This window comes from Haemaphysalis longicornis, unplaced genomic scaffold (genome assembly GCF_048455015.1).
Source record: "Haemaphysalis longicornis isolate Haplotype H1 unplaced genomic scaffold, Haemaphysalis longicornis Haplotype H1 scaffold_10, whole genome shotgun sequence".
Lineage (NCBI taxonomy): Eukaryota > Metazoa > Arthropoda > Arachnida > Ixodida > Ixodidae > Haemaphysalis > Haemaphysalis longicornis.
The window spans coordinates 13103121-13117856 of record NW_027526204.1 but is presented as its reverse complement, the minus strand read 5'-3'; the positions used below and the strand labels follow the sequence as shown (position 1 = coordinate 13117856).

Here is a 14736-nt window from a genome sequence, read left to right as displayed (position 1 = left end):
ATCTGTAGAGGTGTTCAGGAAATAGCATTGATATTTAATCCATGTAGAGTGTTTTGCACGACACCGTAAATAAATAGTCAGTGGAAAAACAAGCCAATAAAAATCGTACAGAAGAACGCACCTCATGCAAGAACCCCCATATATACGGCCGTGAGAAAAAAATTAGAGGAAACAATAATACCAGGAAGGAGATCCACAAGATTCACTTGACAAACGGCTCTTATAATAGGGTGGGATGAGTCACAGAGAAACCAAAAACGCGTGACTAGTTGCCTCAAATAGAGACGCTTCACTCGAGCCCACCCGCACAGACGGGCCTAAACAGACTATCCCGCCCAGGCTCCATGGAAGACAGCCATACAAATGTCGCGAAGGTGCTGTGAAAACGCTGAATCGGGAGCCGCGCGCAGTGCAAAATTTAAAACGTACGGCCCTATTGTAGCGATAAACATGTTGCACACATTAGCTGTTCCTAAAATTGAAAGATTATGCGACATGGAACTCTCAGCATAACGACAGAGTGTTTCCCCCGATCCCACCGGTATCTTGTGCTATTCTTAAAGCAGTTCATTGGTAGGCCAAGGTATTTTGGTAGCCGACGTGACCTTTCAATGCTGGCATATTGGATGGGGTGAGCACCAATGAGCCAAGCTGAAGGCCAGAACTCTTTGTAAAGTCAGTTTTAGTGCCTGAAAGCCCGAATTATTCGGCCAACGAGAGCACCTTTTTAATACTTGGCTTTCCAGCACAGAAGGCGAGGTCATCTGCGAATGCAATACCTTAAACTTATTGCCCAAAACATTAAAACTGTGAACGCTTCGGCATTGAAGAACTGACATGCATAGCGGCTCTAAATAAAAAGCAAATAGAATCGGGGCAGAGGGCACCCTTGTCTATAGCCGATGATCGTATCGCCACCGACGTCCAGCGGCGCCCATTAACAACTGGTCTGGTTGAACAGATAACAAAGGCGCACGCCGCTCAAAACAATTAAGCAATGTTTACATGCTCAACGAGTGAAAACAGAAACGAGCATTACTTTGTGTCTTGTTTGAAGTTCGTAGTTTATTGAAGGGTAGACGTACAGATAAGATTAACGAATAAGCGGAAGACATATGGAGGTCCCAGAATAAACTGTCGGGGGACCTGCTAGCACATCGTGGATTAAACGATGCATAATATGCAGCAGAAAATGAGCGTTATGACGAAGTTTGTATACAATGCGTAACTACGAAGTAGTAACGTGAACAAAGGGAACGAAAACACTTTATACAATTTTCAAGAAATAACGAAGGTAATGAACAAGTCTGCAATAATTATAGCAGCAGGACTAAGTCATACATAAAACAACGTTTTCGTGAGATGTTGTCTACCGCTCCACTTACACAATAGGAGCAGCGATACTGTAATTATACACAGAACATACAAGTTCAACAAAGCAGTGTGAAACAAGCAGGAAGTAAAAACAAGAACCAGTTTCAATTTCCTTATTAAAGCTGTGTCCAATATGGTCCAGTTAGTTCAGTAATTAGGTATTTTTTGGTTTTTCGGCAAAATGAGCCCGTCGTGAAAGACTGTTTGATTTCAGGAGGAATTTCACATGGAGACACCAGCAAATTTAACAGTCATTTGCCCATAGTTTGTGCGAGCATTGGGCAAATAAAATTCTTATCGCAGAGAACCGAGTTCTATTATTATTAGTGAAAAGTTCAGGGGTGAAACTTTCTATGCGCACATCGTGATGAATCAGGAGAAACATCGTGACTGCCAACTTTAAAGTAAATAATTCATCAAGGGGAACTATGTTTAAGTCAACGTATAGGGGGATGAAGCGACAAACGTAATCACTGAACGTCATTAGCCGCGCGGCTTGGTTTTGGAGATGTCGTAGATTATATAAATGTGTGTTGTACGTGTTTCCCCAAGATGATAAGCAATATAAAAGATGGCTGTGAATGTAAGAATAGTATAGTGACAGGATAACATGTTGTGGGAAACATGGTAATGCTTTCACAATGACGTGAATACCGAAATAAACCTTTTTTAGTAGCAACTGCGCGTGAGCATGAAACTTGAGATGTTTATCCAAAACGACGCCAAGAAACCGAGTGCTCTTTGAAGCAGGTATTTTGTGATCATTTATTACAAGTGAAAGAGGCAAGGTAACCGTTTTCTGTGGGAAATGAAATGTCGTAAATGTTGTTTTTGTAGCATGCATTTGCAGTTGAATATTCACGTAGTACTGGTGGATGCCGATAAGGTCTGTGTTTAGTGCATTTTGAAGTGCGATGTGATTGCTGCTCGACGTAAGTATAATGGTGTCATCCGCATATAACAGACATTTAGAGCTTTGAGGCGCATTAGGTAAATTATTAAATAACAAGAAAAGTAGAGCAGCCAGAATTGAACCCGGAGGAACTCCCCTCGTAACTGTTTTTGCGGAGGAAAAGTGACCGTTAATTTGCACCAGTTGACATAGATCCATCAAATAACAGTGAGTGAGTTCAAGAGAAGGCCAAGAAATGCCAAATGATTCAAGTTTGTGTAGTAGGATTGAGTGGTCAATTGTTTCAAATGCTTTAGTAAGGTTTTTAAAAACACCACTAAAAAGTAAACCCTCGTCGATGACTTGTTTAATTTGATTAGTAAGATAAATAAGTGCAAGCTCTGTAGAATAACCGGGTCAAAAGCGAACTGACGTGAGGATAATAGGTTAAATTTAATACAAGAGCTTTTCGACTATTTTACTAAAAAATGGTAAAACGCATATGGGCCGATAATTCTCAGTACATTCCCTAATGCCTTTTTGGAAAACGGGGGTTATTCTTCCATTCTAAATTGAGTTCTTAAGTGAGTTGTGTCCCTTATTACACCTGTATCAGATGAAGATTCTTCATGCATAATTGGCCCAATTACCTTCACTGAAGTAGAAAATGCTGTTGATCAGCTTCGCTCTTTCAAGTTACCTGTCCCTGACGGAATTTCAGGATTACAAATTCTTTAAGTCTCTTTTGTGCCCCGTTTCCCGCAACATTTTTTCGTGCCCCTCGATATAAACCCTCTTCGCGGATTATTCTCTCAAAGTCACGCTGTTTAATCCTGAAGTCCACAGCAAAGCAAAAACTGCTTTCAGTTAATGGTTACCGGCCAGTCACACTATCTAATGTTGATTACAAAATCTTTGTGGAGGTCTGTGCTATCTCCGCACGTTTCCAGCGTAGAAGAAAAGTTGTTGTTGCCAGGGGCTGGGAGCTTTGAGAGGCATTGTTCCCGCGTCACAAAATTCACAAAACTACGAATTGGAAACATAACAGTTGAAGAATAGTGCGTGTGGCGTGACACCTGAACGTGATGGCACGTGAGCAGAATAGTGCACACCAGCCGCACAGAACCTGACTCTGGGGATGCTGCGGCGTGTGCAAGTCTGCTTGCTGACGTAATTTCCGCCTTAAGACGACGACACGAAAGCGAAGAGAGAGATGCGAATACGGTGTAGCAGTGAACAAGTTGTTTGTAATTATCGCCAGCTTTCGCTTCCAAAACACTCAAGCAGACTTGAGTGCCCTGATTAATTTTACAGCGAAGCTGTTAGCCATTTGTCGGTCGGAAGATTTCGTGTCGTAAGCAAGAACCCCAGGCAGTACCCAGAAGTTCTCGCCCAAGACGTCGAGCGCATGCGCCAGGCTAATCAAACGTGCAGCATAGAGATGACTATTCGCGTAAAGAAAAAAATCCCAAAAGAAGCGTCGAAACCGCATGATGGATGATAAAGAAGCCGGAGAACAATTATGTGTTCTGGTGAAGATTAGGTTTGCAGCTACTCTCAAAAGGGGAGGGGTGTTCACGCAGTTCGAGGGCTAGCGTGTGCGTCTGGCTAGGCAGGACCCAGCAGTTGTCGCCCAAAACGCCGAGCGCATGCGTCAGGAACCAGCATTTGACGCCAGAGAGGCCGAGTGCAAGCGACAAGCCCGCCGAGACGACGAGGAACATTTCATACCCTCCCCCATCAGCATGAGTAGTGGTTTGCAACAGCTGCGCGGGACATCCACTTTCAAAGGGCGGGATGGCGTCCATTTTTTAAATGACCGCTGATAATCCCCAGTCAGCTAAGGCTGATTGCCCAGCAGCAAGACACAGTTTTGCTTTCTGACGCCTGCTGTCTGAATTGGTAATCCTTGTGTTATCGCATAAAGATTTCGGCAACTTCACCATGCACGCATAACTATGATTAGGCGCAGTGAGAACGCTGCTGCGCATGCCTTCGATGACAGTTTTCGGTGTTCATTTAGAGTACGTATTCAACCTCGTGAAAACTCTGCAAAATGTTTATTTCAAGCTGATCTTCGTACCATTTAAAAGAGCTGCACTCAACGCGGAGACAGACACTCGGTAGGTAAATGAACAGACGAGGATCCGGTTTGAGCAAGATGGGTGTGTGCCGCACATTCCGAATCGGATTCGTTTGCGTGCCGCGAACAGCCCCAGTGAGCGAAGAAACCTTTCCGACTTTCTTACCTTTTCTGCGACTCGTGTGCGTTCTTCGCTGACCGAGAGCCCTCTGCTCACGCAGGCAGGTGCTGGAGGTTTTGGCCAGCGTTCGTGGAGAAGACCCCGACGCCCTGGCTGCCCAGGTCTACGACAACACGTGCAGGCTTCTGTTTCCCTGACAGCCTGCCCAGCTTCGTCCTATAGAAGATATTCCCACGTACCTCGGTTGGACATATGTGCTCACTAAGGATGCGAAATACAGCTTTGCCCTGGGCTCTCATTGACCGGTACAATTGAAACGCGGTCACTCTAAGTGCGCTAATATGGGCTGTTTTTAACACGGCCCTAAACTGGCATGCATATTCGTCTCTTCCTCCACGGTCGCAGTTTCAAGTTACGACAAGTCGCAGCGCAACGGCGGAGTCTGTGCAGAACCTTACCGGTCGACATGGAGACAAGAGGGTGCGCAGAATCACTCCCGCCGTCAAGTAGGCATAAAAATACTTCGAGTGAACTGGTATACCACGTTGCAAAAGAAAACAGCGCAAAACATGACTGATGGGGTGTCTGGGTGTCAGCCACGGGGTGTCATGAGGTGTCAGGGGATGTGAGCTCCTGATTCATGTAAATCGTATATAGGGTGCATGCACTGCTTTCTACTTTGTAACTACCGGAAGCGTAGATGAATGCGGGCCGCAAGCACGATCGGTGGGTTCGGCCACTGAGAGAGCGGTGTTAGTTGGACACGACATGCTGGCCCGAAGCAGCACAAATTTTCTGGAGGACAAGGCGACGGGGAGGCACGCTGTGCTTGTCAGTTATTTTAGGTTTCGCCCTTGGCGAACAGTGCAGCACTTTTGTGTTCGGCGAGCGCCAAGGCACCATAATGTACTTGTCTTCATCTGGCGCAAATGCTGACATCAACACTAAATTTCCAACGAGACCTTCCTTTTTTTCGGACCTTCGTATGGCAAGAGCTACCTCATTTTCCTCATTTTCTGTCTCATTTTCTGTCTCTTTTATATAATCGCAAACTTGCCCTTGATCCAACCCCCTTTCTTTCTCCATTAAACACAAGACCGACAAGACATCAGCAACCAAATGCACTAACTCCGTACTTCGCGAGAACGGACACGTTCAAATTTTCGTTTTTTCCAGGCACCATTTCAGACTGGAACCAGATAACCGAATGAAGTACTTGCGATACTGGGTAACTGTGCATTGGTTTTTGTGTATGTTTTGTTGTATTGCTCTTGACCTAAGTGTGGTCCGCAGTATGTATTAAATAAAATTAAATAAATAAAATACGCTTCGCGACCACGCACTACCTTCAGTACCAGAAGTGACTTGTTTCTGGACCTCGTTGCGAATATTCTATTGTGAAAAAAAATTACAGCCATTCCACTCAATGTGCAAGGCTTGGGAATGGGCTAGTTGGTGTTTTAGCATCTCGGCATGGCGACGGCTGCGTCATGCCGAGAGTATCACCGCTACCGACAATCTGGAAAGCTGCCAGTAGCGAAGAACCTCAGCGCGCACATCACCGTCGCTTCCGTAGGCAGCTCCGTCGCACCTCGAGGCCTAGCGTGTTCGGAGAGTGCGTCGCACAGCATCCGCGCCGTGTTCTTGTTGACGCGGAAACGGCGCTTAAAGTCGCCGTCGCTCAGCCGACGCTCAGGCACGGGATCCTCTTCCAGCAGCTCCAACAAAAGTGCAAACACGGGCGGCATAAACGCAGCCACCTTACAATCTGATGCGCTCTCGACCGTGCCGGATTTCACGCCTCGCTCGCGGGAGCCACTTGGCTACGTGACGTCACCAAAATATCGCCAAAATATAGCCGCGTGACGCAGGCCGGCTGACGTTTTCGCTCCGAGCCAATCGCGTGACACCCCAACCGAGCGCAACCTCACGTGACCGCACCGGATTGCGCCTCGGATCTAATCCGAGGTGCGCCGGATGCCCAGCAGAATACGGCCCCTGCTGCTGAGTTCAAACGAGAGACTCTACTTAGGTGCGACTATGCATTCGGATATTTTTTCCCACTAATTGTTTTCCCTTTTTTCATTCATTCTACATTTTTCTCTTCTGCCATATCCTGTAACTTTGTTATGTACTTAACTTTTTTCTGCTTGACGAACCAAAGAATCTGTCGTTTCGGTAACACGAGACGTGTTTTTGTTGTTGTATCATTTTTATTTATTTGTGGTTGTTTCTATTCCTTTATAGTGTCGCACTTTGTGTCCGACTATACTTTTAAAAGTGTAAATGTTTTTTCATGCACGTAATTAGGCTCCAGGTTACTTCCTGTGCTTTTCCCGTGTGCGTATTTCTAACCACCGCAAATGATTCGTGCGTCGCGTCCACATACTTGACTATCTTTGGTTGTTTCCTTTATCTACTACCCTGATTGTTTTTAGCATACTTTGTAGATTTTTTGTGTGACTACGCCTTTGGCATTTATTTTTCTTCGTGTTATAGTCTTCTGACGTAAACTTGGATTGCGAACCCTGTAGTCATTACTTGTTCTGCTGTGTTATTTTCGTCGCAAATTTGTGCTGCACGATCCGCACAGCTCCACTTTTGTAACTCCCTTACTAAATTCCCTGCAAAGGGGCCGTAAGGTATTTTATATAAACTGCAATATTAAATAAGCATTAATTAAAGACCTGTGTATTGTTCCTTTCTACGCGGTTTCTAATGCAAGACTTTTAATTACGTTCCTGCATGTAACTTTCTATTCGCATATCGGAAGCCCAGTAACTTTAGCGCGCATTCGTAACACCGAAGTGGGAAGTGTCATATGTGTTGCACCTATAATAGACGAGCACTAAAATCGCAGTTAGACGTGTCTGAAGTTTGTCCGGTGCTCCCTGAAAAAAGAATCGTCTAGGAGCATTTTTTTTTGTATTCTTTTTATCTCCAGATAAACTGCTGCCGGCGGTTTTCCTATCCCTATAATATGCGTAGTTGGATGTGAGCTTTTAAATGTCTGACTTTATTTCGGCTCAGGAATACGACACCATATTTTAATTTAAAAATGGAATGTAACGTTAATGTAACGATACGTTCCAGTTTTCGAAGTGTAAGTACAACGCGTTTCTTTCTCAATATAGAAACTTGTAACGGGAACTCGTTTCAAAATTGGGCAGGAACGAGGAACGAGCTTTCGTTCCTGTTTTAAAGGAACGTGTTGTACACATTCCTCTAAAATAGGAACGAAAGCTCGTTCCTCGTTCCTTCCCAATTTTGAAACGAGTTCCCGTTACAAGTTCCTATATTGAGAAAGAAACGTGTTCCAGTTACACTTCGAACATTTTAACGTGTCGTTACATTAGCGTTACATTTGATTTTTAATTAAAATGTGGTGTCGGATAATCCTTAAGCGAAATGAAGTGTGGAATTTAACCCTCACATCAAACTTCGTATATTATACGAATATGAACACCGCCGGCAGCAAATTATCTGGAGATAAGAAGAATTCAACGAAACGCTCCTAGACGATTTTTTTCAGCAAGCACCGGATATATTCCAGACATTTTTAACTGCAAATGTGGTTCTCATCGATCACAAGTGCAACATATATGGCGCTTCCCACTTGGGTCTTAAATGCGCAGTCAGGATACTGCGCTTCAGATGTGCAAAAAGAAAGTTACTCACGTGCACGAACATTAATTTCTTGCACAAGAAACCGCATCGAAAGGAACAATACATAGGCGTGTAATGAATGCTGATTCAATATTACAGTATGAGTAAAAGAAAGGTCCAGAATACAGATTCGTAACCTAGTAGAGTCCTTTGCCTCAACTCAGCAAAGGTTGCATCTCGATGTTGGTGTCCGACAGACGAGCCCGTTTTTTCGTCAACACTTCGTTGGCAATGTTGAAGAGCCGTACCACCAAAGCTCTTCAAAGTACTACCGTGTTGTACATGAGGATATATCCGTCAGGCTCAGCACACTGTCTCCGCATGCGCTGATAGGCGTGTGCTAGCATACAAGCCGCGCTCTTCACGGACAGTGGTTGTTTTGTGTATATTGTGTATGACGGTCGCTGAAACACTGTGTGGTGCCGTGCGCATAACCTTGACCATGAGGATTTGCTTCTTAAATCCTCGCACGCGCGAGCATCGCAGCAACTGCGCACAACAGAGCTTCAGAGTGTTACTCTGCCGGATTGAGAGTTCATGGTTGCCTTTTTGCCGCAGCCTTGTCTGCTGCAACCTTAGGCTACAGTTTTTAAGTTTGGCCTCCGGCATCTCGTTTTCGGAACGAAGGAATTCTGTACATGGTTGGAAAAACGCTTTTTTGTGACACAAAAAAGCGCTTTTCCAACCACGTACAACTACCGATACCAACTAGCCCAACAACAAGCCTTACTGAAGGAATTCTACGCACGGCAACAGCCACCAGCTTACCAAGTCTTCAATGAACGAAGTCGGAGTGGGGGGAGAGGGGGAGAGTAGCGTAATCAGCTTTCTTTGCGGTGGCATTTTCCAGACAAATCCATTGTTTCTTTATTGTTGCGGCCTCTTGAAACGGTACTTCATCTGGATACATGCGGCTCGCAACAATTGCTCCGTAAATGTTGTCGCGCTTCACGTGCAAGTTCAGCTTTACCTGAAGCTCTGCCTGGACAAGTTCACTTCCAGAGCGTGACGCGCCCAGTTGAGCGTGCTTTGGGTAACAAAAAATTACTAATTGCACGGTCCGGAACAAATCGGGCACATATAGCTGTCTTGTCAGGGACGGCGCGGGGCTCGGGACGTTGTATGATAAGTAGGGACAGTCCCGCGTAAACCGGGACGGTTGGCAACCCTACGTGAGTATACGCTACTCGGCTCGCCATCGGTGCCCGGCTAAAGCACTGGTCGGAACCGGTCTGTAACAATGCATTACAGTCTTCGCACTGCTATGATGCGAAGGAAGGGTGGCGGAATAACTCCCAGAGAAATACGAAAACCGACCGTAAAGCAAACCTGGCAGTGGGCACATTACAAAACCGGTGGTTCGCTCGGTGCGTGAGAAAGTTTACGGCTGCGCGTTCGAGTACCACGGCGGTGCCGCAGGGCGATAGAATTTCCGAGGTCAGATTCGGCTTGCTGCTCTCACGGATGGTTGCTGTTGCGGAAGACATCAGATGGCTCTCGCCTCGCTTTGGACGGCAGCCGAAATATTTCAAGAATCTGAGGCTGAGAACTTGACGCCTAGTTTTTACACGCGGTGTGCGCAACGCCAACGACCCAGGCGCCCAGTGTCTCGTATGGCCCCTTCGGCTGGCACGGCTGCCTGTACTGGAGATAATATATGTGTGGTGAACACGGCACAGGCACGTCTTCTCCTGCTCGGATTTCGCGTTCCACTCTTATGCACAGAAGAAGAACTCGCGGCAGAAGACGAACCAAAGGGACGCCGAAGCACCTGTATCATGCGCATCCGCACCCGACGTAGCGACGAGGCCGTGCGCGCCCGGTGCAACCTGCCGACAGGCTGCAGCCCGCTGCGTCGTCATTCTTCTGTCTGACTTTCGAGGAAGCATGTTCTGAAGAAGGGCGGGAAAATTGGGTAGCTATAGGAAGATAAGCACAATAGCGGTCAGCGGCTTTTTGTACTAGCTTCAGCGCCCTTAAGCCTTGGCATCAAATACAGCCAAATACTGCAGATGGAACGTTTACAGAAGTTCCCTCTGGCACTCCTTCGTAAACGTAACGAGTTACAGTTACAGTTCCACCCACTTTTAATTAATGGAACGGTGACGTTCCTCCGTTCCTCCCAAAAGGAACTAGTTCCAGGAACGCCGTTCCTTGGAACGTCGTTCCATGTGCAGCTTTCCCGCTCATGGCAGTCCTTTCAACAGCGATTACTTTGCTGTTATTCAGCGTAATTGAAAGTTATTTTGCGCTGCCAATATTGGGGGTGAAAACGTGCTTTGCACACAGTTTCAAGTCTTGCACGTTTTGCGGCTAGGTTCCTGAGCCATGGAAACTATCCCATAGAAATGCATAGGGAGTAAAATTTGACAGCGAATTGCACATAAAATATTCAGAATCCTAGAGAGTTTTTCTATTGTTTTCATCTACGCGTTGACTTCTTGCTTTGTGCCAAATATCACTGTCCTGAAGTGGTTTCCCTAGGTTCCTGAGAGGTCGGAATTTTGAGCGAGAAAGCTGGGTATGCCGTACAACAGTGCAGCAAGGTGAGGACACTGCGGAATGTTAGCTGCGCGAATACCGCTCGAAGCGTTCGGCTTTGGCTTTGTGCAGGTGCCGCCTGCTTAACGTAATGGTTTGACCAATCCGTGCGGTCAGTGACTTTAGGTGGCAGATGTCTTGTATTTGCTTGTCGGTTGCAATAACGTGCCTCGGAAACGTACTATGAATTCTATGAGAGAGAGTGTTAGGTCATGTGACCACAGGTGGGGACATGTTTAAGATTGCTTAGTTCTTGTGGCCAATCCGTGGTCCATATATATCATGTTGAAAAATGTTTTTTTTTTCCGCTCTTCCTTGAACGCCCCCTTTGGAGGCGTGGTTTTTGGAATGAGAACCAGAGTATCGGGTTTTGTCCGCGGTCGGTCGGTCGAGAAGGATCTAGTTCAGTATAGATCATGGCCAAACAGGATGCTGCGGGCAGAGTGAAAAAGCAACCGTAATTCTGTCCTGATGTAAATAGTTTAAACAAACTTAATATCCTGCAAGAAAAGCAGTCCTCATACCTCACCCGCTTCAAGAATTGGACGACGGTCAACGTAGCGAATCGTGATCGTCTTCTCGGCTGAGCATCAAAAGGACCTCATTATTTTGTGTTCATCATTCACCAAGATGGAGAGGCGAAATCTAACTCCGGCACCTAAAGACAATGTAAGACATATTTCGCTTATTTCGTACGTCGACAAACACCTACAACTCACGGTGCTACCCGCCTCGAATGGCACATGAAACATGACTAACCTCTCCGCTTCAACCCAACCTGCTTTAGTTATGAAATTTCGACACAGGGCACACTGCTCTGCGTCTCTCGCGATCTTTACGAATTCCCGAGCTCCTCCCAACTTTCGGCCTCCTCACCCTCGTCCTTTACAAAGCATATGATACAGTTTGACACGAGTCAATTCTCCCTTACTTTGCCCGAACCTTACCCCGATCCTTACTGTACCCCGAACCTTACCTTGCCCGAACCTTGCGGGAGCCTAATGTACAACTCTATCAAACCCTTTCTGTCAAACCGTATAGCCTCTTTAAACCTCCATGGAAGTCGCCTTTATCTTTTTATCTAACCTCTAGCTGGCACCCTTCAGGGCTCAATTGTTTCTCCAACCTTTTTTACCATGGCACAAGCCCAACTGCCTCCTCTCCTTGACTCTATTGCTCTCCTACTGCATCTATTCCAGTGATATTTCACTCCGGGCCTCACAGCCCAACTCTAACTTGAACTAACACCTAAGCTCATAAACAATCATGTTCCCTCCCATGGCCTATCTTTCCTTCCAAATCGGCCATCATGATTATAACTTAGAAGAAAGGCAGAGCCCCTGACCGTGACCTCATCAACACCTTCATCGTTAACACCCCATTCCAAATGCACTCACTAAAACATGTCGGTCTTACTTATCACTACTCGGGTAGTTCGTGCCCTACACTTCAAACTATACACTCACAAATCGAGCAAATGACTCATATCCTGTCCCGCATCACAAATCACCAATTTGGTGCACACGAGCAACATTTCCTTCATATTGCATATGAGCATGTCCTGTATACGTTATAAGCTACCATACATGCGTCCCACACCTACTAAACTAACCAAACAAGAGGCAGCTATCTCTAAGCTTTATCACATAGTCCTTGGCGGGCCCTACTACGCACCTAATACCAACCTATAATTAGACCGGTGCACACAACACTATGGAAGACCGTATTGAGACACAGAAACAAGCCGAACTTCTGCACCGTCAGTCATCTCACGAAGGTCGTGCACTGTTGCAGACAATGACATACCCGGCCACGTCGCTTCCCCCAATCCTTACAGCTCCCACTCTTTGGACTACATTTCATCGTCCCCGCATAGAACCCCGACCTAATAATGTGAATTCTTTCGGGCATGCATGGATGCCAACGCCTTCTACGCCCTCACCATGCGTGTCTCATTCATAGACAAGCAGGAACCGCCGGTGCGCTATAACGGCGCAAGTTATTTTTGTCTCTACGCAAGAAGGAACCACAGCCATTTTACGCCCCACGTCTTTCATCTCAGAACAAACGCCCTTTCCCTGTCCGCCAGACGCCGCCTCCCTAGTGCAGCACTCCATCACTCATGCTACAGAGCATGCCGCTCTCACAACCTCCACCGAACACCCTACTTACATATTCACACATTCGCAATCAGCCATTTCACATTATTTATGCTATACCGTCAACCCTTTTTCATCTGACTTACTGACTGATGCTGCCAACAGCTATTCTTTTCGCATCGTTATCCTGGTATGGGTTTCTAGGCACGCCAACATGGAGGGCAACGCAAGATTAAACGCGCTGTTCCGAGATCTATCCTCCGGTACGTCTATGCTCTGGCCAACCTCACCTTATCTTCCTTCCACTCGTCTCTGCGATCGCACTACTCGTCATTTCACCCAACTGTCCTATCGCCTCACCCACTCACCAGCCTACCCTTCTCCATATCCTAGTCCACGTGTCACTCGCGCTCAAACCGTTATTCTCCGCCGCTAACCTACGCCCTCCCAGTCCCTCTATTTCTCACTCCTACTGGGGCTGTCACCCTCGAACTTTCGCCCTCCGTCTCCCGCGTCACCTCATGGGGCACTTGCCCGGCTCCCCCGCCCGGAACAGACGTTCGAGCCGCCCAGGCGGCTCTCTTCCTTGATGTTTAGAAGCTTTCAGATGAAATTCTGGCCTACTCTGAAGACAGCGATGCCTCATCTTCCATGTTTTAGCTGACTTTGATTTATAGGACAGTGACTAGGCAATAAATGTTCTCTCTCTCCCTCTCTCTCTCTCCATCTCTCTCTCTCTCTCCCTCTCTCTCTCTCACTTCTACAACGTTACAACGGAAGGAGTTTACCTTGTATGTTTACCGACCCTTTGAAGGAAGAATTGAAAATGGAACCGTGTCAATAAGCGACAGGAAACAGACGACTTCCGCTTCGACTCCCAAGAACACGTGCGTGTGTTCGAGAAACATTTCGATGCCACTGACAACGTCCGGGCGACTGTATTCGCTGCCAACGGCGATGCGTGCCACTGCAGCGAGTCAGATTCCGAGGCCTAAATCCGTCCCGGGACCTTGTCAACAGACATGCATTGCAGAACTGAGTTGATCTGTCGCGCTGCCAAGCGCCAGTGCAACCGCATGCACTTGTGCGGAGTTCGCACTTCCCCCTACTGTTCGCAGTGGCGGGAAGAACGCTTCAGCAACACTTAAGGCGCCGTGAAGACAAAATACAGGCCCGGTTCATCTAAAAGGCTGCTTTGTCACGATAACAGCGATGCCAACCTTCTTACAAACACGAAACAAATAATGGAGACATTGCGGAAAACAGGTAAAGCATTTGCAACTCCCGAGCCAGTATCCGGCGACACGGATCCTCGTTTATGTGATTGGTGGCCGTCAACCGCAGCCACCGCTGAGACGCATGAGCGGGCGATTGTAGCGGGGCCTCTATTTCCGTTTGATCGCATCACTTGTATGCTAAAGTGCAGTAAACACTAATAAGTATGCTTTAGTGCTGGCCCGTATGTCGCCGTTTCTGCCCGTAACACGTCACTGTAAAGCGAAATTTGAAAGCTTTGCAAAAGTAGCGTTTTAAGTGCGATGCACTTTATAAGCGACCCTGAATCCGCCGTCATCCGCGCTCCTCCTCCTCTCCCCTAGCAACGGCGCGAGGAGCGGAGAGGAGCGTCTGTAGCAACGGCGCAGCGACGTCACACCCCACGTGACCCGCGCGCGCTCCGCCTCCCGCGCTGTGGCTGCGCGCGCCCGCGCCGGCTCCCGCACCGCTCCTCGCGCCGTGACGTCACACTCCCACGTGACCGCGCGCTGGCGCCTTTGCGTCTGCTCCCCCTCTCCTCGCGCCGTGACGTCACATGCTCTGCAGCTGGCGCGCCTCTCCCCCCGTTAGGTTTGCACTCACCCTCGGCGCGCACCTCTCCCCTCGCCTGACAGCTCCCCCTCGCCGGTACTGCGCCTCTCAAGGCGATGGCAGAATTACTACGCCGTGTACTCTCGGCGCAAGA

At 47.3% G+C, this 14736-nt stretch overlaps 1 protein-coding gene across 4 annotated transcripts in view; it reads left to right on the top strand.

The window, feature by feature from the left end:
* The window catches only part of LOC144158202 (deoxyribonuclease TATDN1-like), a 71264-nt gene extending 66496 nt beyond the window's left edge, over positions 1–4768 (top strand). For 3 of the 4 annotated variants that reach the window (XM_077688901.1, XM_077688903.1, XM_077688900.1), the window contains one exon: positions 4575–4768. In XM_077688901.1, the coding sequence (XP_077545027.1) occupies positions 4575–4692 (118 nt within the window). In that variant the 3' untranslated portion in view covers positions 4693–4768. Of the gene's footprint in view, positions 1–4570 lie in introns of all 4 variants that reach the window. The other variant, XM_077688902.1, reaches the window with a different exon arrangement.
* Positions 4769–14736: the final 9968 nt, after the last annotated feature.